This window comes from Saimiri boliviensis, chromosome 14 (genome assembly GCF_048565385.1).
Source record: "Saimiri boliviensis isolate mSaiBol1 chromosome 14, mSaiBol1.pri, whole genome shotgun sequence".
Taxonomy (NCBI): domain Eukaryota; kingdom Metazoa; phylum Chordata; class Mammalia; order Primates; family Cebidae; genus Saimiri; species Saimiri boliviensis.
This window is the reverse complement of record NC_133462.1, coordinates 77,486,483-77,502,127: the sequence shown is the minus strand read 5'-3', so window position 1 is coordinate 77,502,127 and position 15,645 is coordinate 77,486,483. Positions and strand designations below refer to the sequence as shown.

General features: G+C 36.4%; 1 protein-coding gene across 18 annotated transcripts in view; it reads left to right on the top strand.

The window, feature by feature from the left end:
• Positions 1–15,645, top strand: part of CDC42BPA (CDC42 binding protein kinase alpha) — a 327,782-nt gene that overhangs the window by 216,641 nt on the left and 95,496 nt on the right. For all 18 annotated transcript variants that reach the window (XM_074385301.1, XM_074385302.1, XM_074385296.1 and 15 more), the window contains 2 exons: positions 1,636–1,883; positions 11,132–11,237. In XM_074385301.1, coding sequence (XP_074241402.1) covers positions 1,636–1,883; positions 11,132–11,237 — 354 coding nt within the window. The remainder of the gene's footprint in view (positions 1–1,635; positions 1,884–11,131; positions 11,238–15,645) is intronic.

Here is a 15,645-nt window from a genome sequence, read left to right as displayed (position 1 = left end):
GGTTTTATAAAATGCTCTAGGGGAAGGGTACATAGTGAGATTATCATTTGGATTTTTAAGTTTAATCTATCAAAATAATTAATTTTATGACACATTTATTAATAAGTTTGCTGACATTTAACTATCTTCAGTGCTTGAAATAAAACCTAGTATTTCTTGGTAGGTTTTTCTTTTTTACAGATGGTTTAATATCATTTGTATTCTATTTGGCTTTTCACATTCTTAATCAGTAAGCGACATGCATCTATAACCAGAATTGGTGGTATCTTTGTTAGGTTTTGATTTCAGGGGAATTTTTTTTTCTTGACATTTACTGTACATGCTGCTGCCATCCCAGCAGTCACAATAAACAGAACATCAAACTAAAAGTGTTCGTTTCTTTAGATGATTAGGAAAATGTAAGAATAGTACAGGTCAGTGGTCAGTGCCACAGATGTCAGTTTAGTCATCATTTTCATAGCAATGCTGAAGAGCAAGAATCTGCCTTGCTCTGGTTCTTCTCAAGTTAAGCAGACTTTTGCATGTTAGGCTGCCTCATAAGCCACTGGACAATCTGGATTTGGTACATGAAAAGTATTTTTTCAACAAATGGTTAATATTGCAGTGGACATGCCGGGCCTATTTCTCTGGTCCACATCATTTCTTTTGCTCTTTTTAAATTATATATTTCAAATATGAAGGAGTCAGGGTATTTTTCCTTCTACTTTAAGTCAACTACTCTTACCAGTTTTATTGCCCTTGTGACTGACTTCAGAGAAGAATACAGTGACCTTCAGATCTTAATTCTTTGTTGTCCCTAAATCTAAGTGCAAAGGTTCTTTTCGTTTCAAAAGTTTTATTGCAGCTGGGGAAGCAGGTAAGATACAAAAAATTAATGACCTTTGGAAAATTACAAAGCTTAGGAAATCTTACAGTCATAATCTGTAGTCTGTATTTTCTGTTTACCCTTTAGGCAGTAACTGGAAGAATCTTTGGACTTTACATTTTCTTTTCTTTCTTATTACTGAGAGGATATTTCAGCCTTATTTCTAAAAAGGTAGATTTCAACCCAGTTTCTTCTCCTTCTTTATCCTACCTAAAAGTGAGGAGAACTACCTTTTTTTTTTTTTCTAGTGTCGATATGAAGGAGATGTTAGTTTAGACCTTTGCCCTTTCTCATGGGACTATTGCAAAAGCTTTCTGTCTTTATTTTTGTACATTTTAGTCTACCACTCCTTTGCCCGTTTTATTTTTTTTAAGACAGAGATGTGCTTAAAACTTTTTATCAGTTCTTCATCAGATTTAGGATGCAATTAAATTTTTCTCTCCATACACCAACAATAATTCTAAATAAATTAGAAATTTAAATGTAAAGCAAGAAATCATGTAAGTCCCAGCCAAAAATTTGAATAAATATGTAATCTTTGTGTGAAGAAGACTTTTTAAAAATAATAACAAAGACAGACTATTAAGGAATGTAAACTGAGGAAAATATTTGCAATATATGTCAAACAAAAAGTTTGGTAGACTTAATATAGAATTTTATTTTTGTTAGGATGTACAAAAAATGCAGTTATATGAATACTCATAGGAAGAAGTTATTTGATATTTTTTTATTCTTGCAGCTGAACTAGTCTTTTATTATTACTTTTATAGCAAAAACAAATTAGTTACTCACCAGGAGTATGCAGCATAGAACATCAGCAAGAAATAACCAAACTAAAGACTGATTTGGAAAAGAAAAGTATCTTTTATGAAGAAGAATTATCTAAAAGAGAAGGAATACATGCAAATGAAATAAAAAATCTTAAGAAAGAACTGCATGATTCAGAAGGTCAGCAACTTGCTCTCAACAAAGAAATTATGATTTTAAAAGACAAATTGGAAAAAACCAGGAGAGAAAGGTAAGAATCACATTACTTACTATACAGTAATGATTTATTGAGTACCTGTTGTATAAGCATTGGAGATACATAGACAATAAACATATCCTAGACCTAAAGGAGACCAAAGTCAAGATTGGCAAATGGAAAATTATAATACAGCATGATAGAAAAGCGAATGGGATGATAGGTATAGGAGCACATATAGGGAAGACTCAAAAGATAACTTTGGTACATCTAGGCTTTCTGAACAAAATTACTTCTAGCTGGACATGATGGCACACACACCTGTAGTCTGAGCTGGTTAAGAAGGCCGAGGCAGGAGGCTCAATTGAGCCCAGAGTTCAAGTTCAGCCTAGGCAACATAGTGAACCTCTGTCTCTACCAAAATAAAACAAACAAAAAAAACACTTCTAAGCTGAGATATAATTAGTAAGAAAGAAGTAGCTGGGAAGGAGTGTCCAATCAGAATGTGCTAAGATCTAAAGGAAAAGGGGGACATGCCACATTAAGAAAATCAAAGCTGTTTACTGTAACTGAAACAAAAATAGAAAGATGGGAGTGGTGAGAAGTGAAGCTGGAAAGTAAAATAGAGGCAAAATATGACAGAGTACAAGGCATTTGCACATTATCCTCATGTCATTGAAGGAAAGTGACATGATTATATTTACATTTTTTAATGACCACTCTTGCTACTGTGTGAAGAGTGAACTGGGAGGAGCAGCTGCGAGAGATGAGGTGTGGGCCTCAAGTGGTGATGGTGAAGATGGAGAGAAGTGAATGGATTCCATCTAGTGAGAAGATAGAGCCTGGAGAACGTAATAAGCAGCAGTGAGAAATGAGGGAGTCAGAGAAATGACCAGTTATATTCAGCTTTCTAGATTTCAGGCAACTGAATATATGTTATTGTCATTCTCAACTTATATTGGAAGCCCGAGTTTATTCAATTTGGTGCATTTATTCATTCAGTAATATTTTTTAACCTACTATGTGTGACGCACTGTTGTAGGCACTGGTACAAAAGAAAATAGCAATGAAAAAAGATTCCTGTCCTCTAGAACTTTCTATAAATAAAACAAAATATATTAGATAATGATAAATGCTAAACACAAAAAAAATTAACAGAGAATAGGGGCTATGAAGCATTTGGGAGAGGATTAAACTACATAAATACGGGATAGCCAGGGAAAATTATGCTGAGAAGGTGATTGATTTCTCAGTTAAAGACTGAAAAAAGAAGAGATACATGAGAAGAGCATTCTACATGGAGAACAGTAAGTTTTTTTACAAAATAGTGAGGAGGCCAATGTGGCCCAAGTAGAATAAAGGGAGGAGAATAGTAGAGACAAATGAGAGAGGTAACAGGGGCCACGTCATGTAAAGCCTTGTAAGTCATATTTAGTTGGATGTATAGTTTCTTATTCTGAGTAAAACTATTGCAGAGAATTACAGTCATGCATCGCTTAACACCAGGGATATGTTCTGAGAAAGGTATTGTTAGGTGATTTTGCCATTGTGCAAACACCGTAAAGTATACTTACACAAACCTTGATGGTATAGCCTTCTACACACCTAGGCTATATGGTGTAACCTATTGCCCCTCAGTAGTAAACCTGTGTAGCATGTTACTGAATACTGTAGTTAGTTTTAATACAATGGTATTTGTGTATCTAAACATATCTAAATATAGAAAAGGTTCAGTAAAAATATGGTATACAAGATTAAAAACAAAGAAAAGGTACACTTGTATAGGGCACTTAACCATGAATGAAGCTTACAGGACTGGAAGTTGGTCTGGGCGAGTCACCACTAGAAGGTCTTCAGGGGCAGTTGCACATATGGAATTGTCATTTCCTATGACAGTAATGCCATCTTCGGGAACACTTCCTGAAGTTGTTTTACAGTTAACTTTTTAAAAAATATTAAGTAGAAGACGTACACTCTAAAATAACAATAAGAAGTATAGTAAATACACCAGCAACATAGTCATTTATTATTATCAAGTATTATATACTGTACATAATTGTATGTGCTATGCTTTTATACTGCTGGCAGCACAGTAGGTTTGTTTACACTGACATCACCACATAGCACGTGGGTAATGCTTTACATTTACTGTCATAAGACAGAGTATCACTACGTGATAGGAATTTTTCAACTCTGTTATAATCTTATGGGAACACTGTTGTATATGTGGTGTTCCCCTAACATTACAATAAAGTTGAAAAATGTATGCAGTTATGGACTAATGCATTAGTCCATCACTAATGGCAGTCCATAGTTGATTAAAATGTCATTACGCAATACATGACTGTATTGTAGGATTCTGAGCAGAAAAGTGACAAGTGCTGATTTGTGTTTTAACAGGATCACTCTGACTGCTAGGTTAAGAGTAGTCTGAATTAGGTAAGAGCAAAAGCAATGAGACCACATAAAAGATGATTGAGGTATTCCAAGCAGAAGATGACAGTGGCTTTGGTCTAGGGTAGATAAGGGATAAGAAGAGTTTGAATTTTAATGGTCTTTAAAGGTGAAGATAGTGATGTATTGATGGGCTAGATATGGGATGAGGGAGAAAAAAGAAGACCCAAGGATGATAATAAAGTTTTTGGTCCAAGCAGTTGGGAGAATATATTACTAGAGAGGAAAACTACAGGAGAGGCAAGTTTGGAATTGAGAGTATTATCAAGGGCACATTTTTTCCTCCAACATGACTTTCATAAACAGCTCATTTTAAAGAGTTACAGTTGAGATGCTTATCAGACATTCAGTTGGAGATGTCAAATGTATAGACCAGCCTGGATTTGGGGACTGGTGGTAAAATCCTGGGAACGTTTATCATGGAAGTCCATGACATTTAAAGCTCTGAGACTGTATGAAAACACTTTTGGGTATAGATAGAAAAAAATGAATGGGTATAGATTTTCTAGAACTGAGCCTTGGGGTACTCCAATTTTTAGAAGTCGAGAGATGAGGAGGAACCAGCAAAGTGGATAGAGAAAGTGCAGTGAGAATGACAGGATAAAAACAGGCAAATTTAGTGTCCTGATGTTAACAGTGGCGAATCCATATGTGTTTGCAGCAACGTCAGTTCTTGCCTCCTCAGAGTAAAGAATTTGACCAAGGAGCATAAGACAGAGAAAGACCTGGACAAGTTTTAGAACAAGAGTGAAAGTTTGTCAAAAAGTTTTATTACAGGAATAAAAGGAAGCAAAGTACACTGGGAATTGGGCCAAGTGAGTGACTTGAGATTGAAGTTCATGGTTTAACCTTTGACTTGGTATTTTATTCGTTGGCATGCTTCTGTGGGGTTGCATCCCCTCTCTGATTCTTCCCTTGGGGTGGACTGTCTGCATGCACAGTGACCTATCAGCAGTCAGGAGGGGCTGCATGCACAGTGTGCTTACTGAAGTTGTGCGCGTGCTCACTTGAGGCATTCTTCCCTTAGCAGTCATGTGCTCCTGAAGAAGGTCATATGCCACCAGTTAACTCCACCATTTTGCCTCTTAGTGTGCATGCTTGAGCCCACTTGCCTAACTCCTGAATCTTATTGGGAAGCTGCTGATGACCAGTTTCAGGCATGTCTGTCTACTAAGAGACTGCCTTTTCCTGGCACCAGGTGTGACCAATTATTTTAGACAGTTTAACAACCACCTGACCATCACCTGATAGTTGCTAGACATTCCTGGTTGAGGAGTTGTAGGGAGGGGGTCTTTCCCATCCTGCTTATGTCTGCCTGAGTGCCTACCGTAACACTGGAAACCAAGTGAAGGAAGTATATAAAATGTATCAGCATGTCAAGTAAAATGAGTTCTGAATCACATGAGATGAGGACTAAATAATGGCATTTGAGTTTAGCAATATGAAGGTCATTGGTGACTTTGATAAGAACAATTTTAGTGGAAAAACAGGGGCAAAGACCCCACAGTAGGATCAAAAGAGATTGAAAGGAGAACAGTTGGAGACAGAACATACAGGTAAAACTATTGTTACTTGGAATTGCCACACAAACAAGCAGTGAAATCAGGTAATAGCTAGAGGAGAAATTTATCTGGAAATTATTTTGCTCTTTGTTGTTTTTCTGTGTGTGTGTTTTATAAAAATAGAAGAAATAACAGCTTGCTTGTAATATGATAGAAATTATCTCATAGATGATCAGGGGACAGCAGGGAGGAGGAGGAAAGTACTAGAGCGAAGTACTTGAGGATGTTCATAATGAAGGGATTGGCCTTACTCAGTCCTGTTTTTTTAACCTATCAGAAGAGAAAGTAGAGTTTATGGGCATAGATGAAGCTAGATAGGGGTGGTGGGAACTTGTTTATGTGTTGAGCTCTCTTGTTGAGTTGGGCGCATTGAACTAGCAGTGGGAGACAGTTTTGTGGAGATGTCAAGTCAGCAGTTTGAAGGCCACAAAAGCTTCAAGTGTAGATTCAGAGATTATCTGCTGAATACATAATTAAAACCAGGCAGCATCAGGCAGCATCTGTAGAGAGAAAAGAGATAGCACCTAAGACAATACTGAGGAGCATTGGTATTTACAGGAAGGACAGAAGAGTCACAAAGGCAGCTGAAAAGAAGCTAGGAGTGTAGACTGAAAACTAGAAGAGCATAGGATCCCTGAAGTCAAAGCCAGCAGTGTATCAGGAGAGCAAGAATGGACAACACTGTTAAAAGCAGCCAGCAGATTAGATGTAATCACAGTCTGGCCAGTGTTGTTTTGAGAGAGCAGCTTTCTTGAGATGGTGGAGGCAGAAGCCAGATTTTGGTGTGGTGGGGAGCACCTAAGTGATGAAAAAGTGGTTCCAGAAACTGCTTCAAGATGCTAACCAGCGAATGGGAAGACAAGGAAAATAGGAAATGAATTGTGGCACAGGGTATGGGGAGAGTTTGTTTGCCTGTTTTTAATGTGGTATAGACAAGCTTGTTTAATGCTAACAGGAAAAAGAATGGTCTTACATGAAAATTTTACTCTGTTTGTGTACATATTTTTCTGAAAGTCTTTGCAGTTTTTTTGTGTTTTGTTATTGAAGTTGCTTCTGTGTCAGGAGGAAAGGTTCCTAAACATAACTAAATTTAGCGTTTGTCTATAGATAATAGTGATGCGACACATTTGCTTGAAGACGGAAGATTGTTTATTTTCCTTAAATTTGTCATTTAAATTATAATTTCTCTTCAATAATGTTACACAGGAGATTTTTAAGATTACACTTTTAACATCAACCATTACTTATATTCTTTGTTCACCTGAAAGCAGTCATATAAAATTACCCAGAACTGATCCACATGGAATTTCATTTATTGCTAACATCCTATAGCATCCACCAAATTGCTATAGATGTAAGCTTGTTTGTCACATAACAATACAGTCTTCAAAAACTTATTCCTGGCTAGGGCACAGTGGCTCGCGTCTGTAATCCCAGCATTTTGGTAGGCCAAGGCGGCCGGATCACCTGAGGTCAGGAGTTCGAGACCAGCCTGATCAATACTGTAAAACCCCATCTCTTCTAAAAATAAAAAAAATTAGCCAAATGGTGCATGCCTGTAGTCCCACAACTACAGCTGGAGAATTGCTTGAATCTGGGAGGCAGAGGTTGCAGTGACCTGAGATCGCACCACCACACTTCAGCCTGGGCTACAGAGTGAGACTCCGTCTCAAAAACTAACAAACAAACAAAGAACCTTATTCTTTTTTTTCCCTTAAAAGATTGTTTTAAGTTTTATTAAAACTACGTTTACTTCTAAGGATAAATAAGTCATGCCGAATAGAACTGTCACTTTAAGTAAGCTTTGTATTATTAAAATAATAAATGTATATGTATGTAGATATAGGAAGGAAGGGCTGAAATACTGATAGAACTGTTGGAAATTTAATTGAACTTTTAATACAATCTAGAGTTGAGAACAAGGAATCATTTTGTGGTTTGTATATCCTCTTTCTCTGACCTCCTCGTTTCACCTTATTTAATTATTATACATAGTCAAATAAGGTGAGCATAGGAAGTCTACAAATCACAGATGTTTTCCTCAGATTTCCAAATGAAACACAAATAGGTGTTATTAACCATACATTCATTGAATTCATTAAAAGTAAATGAGTGTGACTTTTAAGGGAAAGGAGTGGGATTTGGAAGCATCAGGCTATAAGTAAATAAAGCAGATGGTACAACAGCCAATCTGGAATACTGTTACTTTCAATCAAATCAGGCAGTACAGTTCCATTCTGGCATTTTCCACTGTCATTTGCAGACTGTCATCTGAGGACACCTATCATAGTGTTTCTCCAGGCTGCTATCGTGCCCTCTCACTAATGTATTTATTAATGCCTCGGTGAAAGGAGTGCTTTCTGAGTGTTCTGAAGCGGGTGGCTTTGTGGGTGACTGAACAGGTTGTACGTAGTAGGTCCACTCTAACATTCTCATCTCCCTAAGCCAGTAGACTCTTTATGCCAGGTAAGTCACATATCTCGAACTAATTGTCTGTAGGCCACTTTTGGGTCCAAAGTCAAAGCTTTAGTTACTCAGCCGAGTAGTGAAAAACTACACCTGAATATTTAGTCAACACGTTAAACCACAAATCCTAGATGAGTATGTGCATTTGATAAATTTGGCTGTATTTAATTTTTTATTTACCCACCTTGGGGTAACATCCTCCTGACCTGAAGGAAGAAGCTGAGGCACAGGATATATTTAAAGAGTTTGCTTGAGCCAAAGTGAGGACACCTGCCAGGGACATATTTCCAGGTTACCTTGAGGAGTGTTCCATTAGGTCTTTGTTACAAATAGGTTTTTAAAGGCAAAAGGAGACAGGAACTGAGCTAATACCAAGTTATTTGACAGAAATTTTAATTGGTTTACAAAATAACATTGATTAGTGATTGGCTATTCATTGTTCAACTACAGAATACGAGTCATGGTGTCCAATGTATGGCATTTTAATGACATACTTGTCATCAGTTTAGAGCCCACCTAGCAAGTGGCCTCAAGAGGTGATTATTTAGCTCAAGGTGGGAGTGAGATGGTGACTGCTCTCACATTTTCAATACTTCTCTGGGCCACATAGTTTAAATGGTCTCACATTCCTCAGATTTATTTTATTTTTCAACTCTTAGAATTCATTTCTATATGCTACCCATACTCTTCCAATATAAATTGGCCAAATCCTTTAACAGCTTCATTGCTTTTATATCTAGTCCCTGCTGTGATCTTAACTGTCATTATAGGCCTGAAGACAGTGACAAGTGATTGGGCAGGTGTTAAAGATACTTGGCCTCTCCTTTCGAGGTAACTTTCAGGTGAAGTTGATGAATGATTTATGCAAAGAAAAAAAAGGTGGTTGCCTCCGGTTATAGCTGCTGTGGGGAGAGGGATGAGATTGCTTCTACCTGCAGAATTTGAAGGGATATGAGGGTTCAGAGTTCTCAGCACTGTCTTTTGCTGCCCAAAGGTTCCAATATGTTGTCCAAAAGACAGAAACCGAGGCAAAATTAATATAGAGTTTATTTGGGCCAAGGTTGAGGACTGCAGCCCAGGAAACACAAAGAAGTACTCCAGAGAACAAAAAAGAGGCTCAGGTTTTTAAAGAGAGACAAATCAGGAGAGGGGGGAATTACAGAAGTCTTTTGTCAGGAATTCTCATTGCTTTGCAGAAATAACATTGATTAATGATTGGCTGTACATTATTGAACTGTAGGGTATGAGTTACGGTGTCCAGAATACGGCATTGTTGGGTTAATTTATAGCTGTTGGTGACACTTAGTCTGGAGTTCACATAGCTGGTAGATAGCTCAAGTGGGGAATAAAATATTACTATAGTCATGTTTCATTGCCTCTCTGGCCCTGCTAATTTAAAGGGGTTCACATTTCTCAGACAAAAAGTTTCTTTTCTTTCTCGGGGGCTTCACTCATTCTGAATCCACACTCTTAGCCTAAGAGGTTTGGTCAGTGTTGTGCAGATCATTTTACACCTTCTGATGGGATCCACCAAGAAACGTTCTTGCAGAATTCCAGCCAAAAATGAATTATTTGAGAATAGTCATAAACCTCAGATGACCCCAGGTTGAGTGTCACTGTACACAATTAGAGACCTATACCTTTATAAAACTGTTGTAAGAGAGGGAAGACTGAAGAACTGTTCTAGACCAAAGGAAATGTAGAGACATGACTACTAAATGGAACTCATGTTTCTCAGTTGGATCCTGGACTACATAAGAAAAGGAGACATTGTTGGGATGACTCGAATTGGGTCTGTGAATTCAGATGGTAATGTTCAAATAATGTTGATTCTAGTAGTACTGATTTTTTTAAATTGAGAGGATTGCTTAGGGGTTATGGCAGACTGTCCTTGGACTTGGAGAGATAAAAACTGGGGTATTTAGGGGTAGTAAGGTACAATATCTGCAGCTAGCTGCTTCTCAGTGGTTCTGAGGAACACTAATGAAATCAGTACATACACAGTAATGAAGAAAATGTAAAATATTAATAATTGGGGAATCTGTGTTAAGAGAATACCGGAATTCTTTGTACTATTCTTGTAACTTTTCTATAAAACTGAAATTATTTAAATTTCTGAACCCAGATATAAATTCTGATTATGAACAAAATGTTTGGAATACTATTGATCAAATTGGTAGCACTAGGAATTGACTCTGGCCTAATATTAAATAAAGGCTTAGCAACTTTGTATTTTGTAAGAATACTGTGGTGGAAATACACAAAGAAAAGTGTCTAATTTGGTCTCAAACTAATTTGCCTTTCGATAGAGCAAGATGAATGTGAAGCAGATGGCAGTTATTTTCGTTTTGGTACTTTATAAACCTTGATGAGACCTTCTCTGACTATATAATCTAAAGCAGTCACCCTCTCCCAAATACTATTTATTGCATTACCATATATATATAAAATTTAGAACTTACCTGAAATCAGTTTATTTTATTCACTGTTTATTGGCAGTCTGCCTGTACCAGAATATAAGCTCCATGACAGTAGTAGTTGGTCAAGACCTACAATAATTCCTTGGCAGCTAGTAAGCACTCCATAAATATTTGTTAAATGAATCCATAAACAAATCAGTATTATCATAATATAAACTCCTGGAAAGTGCTTCCACCAGGCCTGTCATTGCATATAATCAAGCTGTATTCTATGGGGACAGTATTTCTGCAGTTCAATCTGACATTTATTTATGTTTTATATGATTATTGGAAAAATGATTCAAGTTTTCAGTTGACCTTTACTTCTCTTTTTTTCCTTTTGTGTTTTGAATTGTGTTAGTCAAAGTGAAAGAGAAGAATTTGAAAGTGAGTTCAAACAACAATATGAACGAGAAAAGGTGTTGTTAACTGAAGAAAATAAAAAGTTGACAAGTGAACTTGATAAGGTGAGTGATTTAGTCTCATGGTAATTGAGTACATGCTAGATGTTCAACACTGACAGGAATTGTGCGTTTAACTTTATATTTGGCATACATTTTTCTTTGATAGTCTTTCTTGTGAGTTATGTTCCTCGTATGATATACACAATTTTTTGTTACAACAATCTGATAGGAGTCTTCTGAAGAGGCAGTTTTGCTTATTTTTTTTTATTCTTTGTCCCATTTATTTTTGGAGTCTCTGTTACTTTTTCACATTCCATTCTTATTAGTCCATTTTTGGGTTGCCATAAAGGAATACCTGAGACTGGATAATTTACAAAGAAAATGGATTTATTTTGGCTTATGGTTCTGCAGGCCATACAGGAAGTGTGGTGTCAGCATCTGCTTCTGGTGAAAGTCTCAGGAAGCTTTTAATCATGGCAAAAGGTGAAAGGGTACAGGAGAGACTGGGGAGGTGCAAACACTTTTGAACAACCAGATCTCACAGAGAACTCACTTATTAAGGGGATGGTGCTAAACCATTCATGAATGGCCTGCCCCCATGATCCAGTCACCTCCCACCAGGCCCCACATCCAACACTGAGAATCACATTTCAACCTGAGATTTAGAGGAGACCAACACTGAAGTCATATCATCATCTTTTCTCTTTCTTATTCTTTTCTTTCATATACTCATAATTACCATGTCATGGATGGGTAAGTTCAGGCCAAGTTAAGGCTGGCTCTTGGCAGGAACAGGGATAATTAGGCCAAACTTGGAGAAATTGTAACAGCTGATCCACGGTCACAAAGGAGAACTTATGATAGCTAGAAATGATACCAGGGGTAGATGATAATCTAAAGAAACCACCTCAGCCTAATTTCTAGCTTGAATACAGAATCACATATCAAACTGAGAAGTAGCCCTATCCATGAGCAATATCTCAAATACTTAAAGGAATTATTTTTCCACTTAGTATCTGAAATTGCCACCATTCTGCATTTCTTGTGCTAATTCCTAACAAGCAGTTGTAAAAATCCTGATATTAACCAGAAGTTTGTTTGTTTTGATACAGTCTCGCTCTGTTGCTCAGGCTGGAGTGCAGTGGCACAGTCTTCGCCCACTGTAACCTCCGCCTCCTAGGTTCAAACAGTTCTCCTGCCTCAGCCTCCTGAGTAGCTGGGACTACAGGTGCACACCACCACACCTGGCTAATGTTTGTATTTTTAGTAGAGACAGGATTTCACTGTGTTAGCCAGGCTGGTCTAGAACTCTTACCTCAATCAATCTGCTTGCCTCTGACTCCCAAAGTGCTGAGATTATAGGCATGACCCACCTCGCCTGGCCATGTGAGCCACTGTGCCCAGCCCAGAATTTTTAATAATTCTACTTACATTTAAATAAGAAGGGCTGGATAATTGCATTTTCTGCCAATAAAAATAATTTCAATTATTAGTTATTTCAGTAATAGACTGAAAGACCATGACTTATAAAATAGAGACTCTTCCTTTTGTTTTCCTTATAGCTCTGTACGTCTCTATTTTTACCATGATTATTTAGCATTTAAAATGCTAAATAAGTATTTAAAACATTTTTAAATGACTGCTTGTTTTCTAAGCCTTTAAAAAAAATGACTGTCTAGTTGAAAACTACTTGAGAAAGAATACTATTCATAAAGTTTTCTAAAGCTAACATATGCAAATACTGTAGAAAGTGGCTGACTATTAATAAAAACTGATTTTTAAAGCCATGAATAGTGCATGAACTTTATTGTATAACAGTTATTTCCACTGAAAAAGGACTACCAATATTTGAACTTCATCCAAGCAGGTCACATAATTGTAATTTTATGTATGGACTAATTTGATTTAAAAATTTAATGTCCTTTTGGCCTATAAGACAGAATTTTAAGAATCTGTTGAGTTACCTTGGGGTTAAAAAAAATAATAACTAAACTCTATAAAGCCACTTTATGTATAATTTCTAAGCAAACTACCTACTAAAACATGTTATTACATTTTAAGAAAAATTTTATTGGAAAATGATCAAATTGAATGTAGATCAAATTTTTACATTCAATTATTGGTTTGATTTCTTGTTAGCCATACATTTTCTGCTGAGTTTATCCAAAATATCTATTTAGAGAGAATATATGATTAAAATTGTGTTGCAGTCTAATACATCCATGAAAAAGGGACATACTTAGGCCTAGTATACAAAGTGAAGCCTCCTTGATTTATTCCTGGAGAAATGGGGGGAATCTGGTATCTGTATTTCTATTTGAACCTCTACTCTGTTTCTCAAACTTTTATTCAATTTTTCCTTCTCTCTCTTCTTAGTCTGCCTCCCCCTTTTTAATTCTCAGTCCATCTCAGTAATAATAAACTTAACTTCACTGTACAACTTCACTTTTCATTTTTTCATTTTCCAGTTTGGTTTGAAGTGTGTCTTTTCCCCAGGGATAACCACAGAAGCATTTGCCATTGCTACACCAACTGTTCCATTGGGAACCAGCTTGAAGTGGACCAGATTTCTTCTTGACAGAATTGTAGATACAGAAGTCAAAAAGCAATTATTAGGTTAATTTTGAAAAATATATATTATAGATTTTCACACTTCTAAACTCCAAAAATAACATTTAAAGAAATTTTTAATAATTAGATGACATTTTTATAAGCCTTATAAGCCCTACTTTTTATTAAAAGATAATTCATTGTAGGCCGGGCATGGTGGCTCAAGCCTGTAATCCCAGCACTTTGGGAGGCCGAAGTGAGCAGATCACCTGAGGTTGGGAGTTCAAAATCAGCCTGGCCAACACAGAGAAACCCTATCTCTACTAAAAATATAAAAATTAAACGGGTCTGGTGGCACATGCCTGTAGTCCAGCTACTCAGGAGGCTGAGGAAGGAGAATCACTTGAACCCCGGAGGTAGAGGTAGCAGTGAGCTGAGATCACGCCACTGCACTCCAGACTAGGCAACAGAGCGAGAGTCCTTCTCAAAAATCCCGCGCGCGTGCGTGCGTGTGTGTATGTATATGTCTGTCTATCTATAGATATATTTTTTCTAGTTCAATCTCATAACAAATTTTTAAAAATTAGCCATTTATGCCAGTGAGTAAAATTGTTTACAGAAAGAAAAGTTATAATTTATATGTTTTAAAAATGTTATTCCAAAAAATGTGGAAAATACTTAACATGAAAGTTACCCATAATCTCATCACCACAGAACAGGTATCTTAATTTTCTATGTTCCTTTCCAGCTTTTGCCTATATCCTTATTATTACATAATTGCAGTCATGTATACAATCCACTTACTAATCTGTTTTTTCACTTAAAATGTTATGAGAGCATTTTTTCATATTCCTGTGTAGTAGTATTATGTCAGATGTGTCAATATACAAATAGTAAAACCTCATTTTCAAACATGAAAAATGAACTAATACTTTAAATTTACTGTGTGCAGGTCATCTTCTGAGTTACTTCATAAAACTCATTTAATTCTCACAATAACTCTCTAAGGTATACCCTTCTGTTCTTGCCATTTTATAGATCAGGAAACTAAGTCAAAGAAGGGTTAAACTACTATCCCAATCACAAGAATAGAATTAGGATTTGAGTACAGGTAGTCAGGCTCGAGAATCCATGCTTTTATTTGGTAATAATGCAAAGGTTAACTTTCTTCTGACCAATTCCAAATAAAGTAAGGAATCTATTAAAAACTAATCACTGTTGTAATATGGCAGTGCAGCGTTTGCATTTTCCTCCTTCTCTTGCAAATCTCCAACTGAAACCCCAACCACAAATGTAGAAGGGCTATCAAAAATAATGGTAATCCAAAATGGATATTAGTGCAGAAATTAATGAAGAGAAGATGCTGCATCTGCAACTCTCAAAAACAGCTGGTGGACTTCTGGCTATGCTAATATGAAGAGATTGATTAATCTCAAAATAAAATATTAAAAAGCAAATGCTGTTGTCAGAAACAACCATTTTAGAAATCTGAGGTTAACCAGAGGAAGATGACAGCTACAAAACACTGCTAAGATAAATTAAGGAATATCTGAACAAATGGAGACATAAGCTAATGTTAATTGTTGGAGGCCTCAACATCGTTGGAATAGCAATTCTCCCCAAATCGATCTATAGGTTCTGGGACATCCCTATCAAAAATCTGGTAGGTTTTTTGTTGAAATTCACAAGCTTACCCTTAAACTTACAGAGAAATAGAAAATACCAAGAATATTTCAAATATTTTGAGTAAAGCTAGAAGTTGGAGTATTAACATTATATAATTTGAATACTTATTATAAATATATAGTAATGAAAAAGGTATAGTACTGGCATAATGAAACATAATAAAGAGTCTAAAAATAAGCTCGCACATTTATGGTCAGTTGATTTGCTACAAAAGTTCCAAGGCAATTCAATGGAA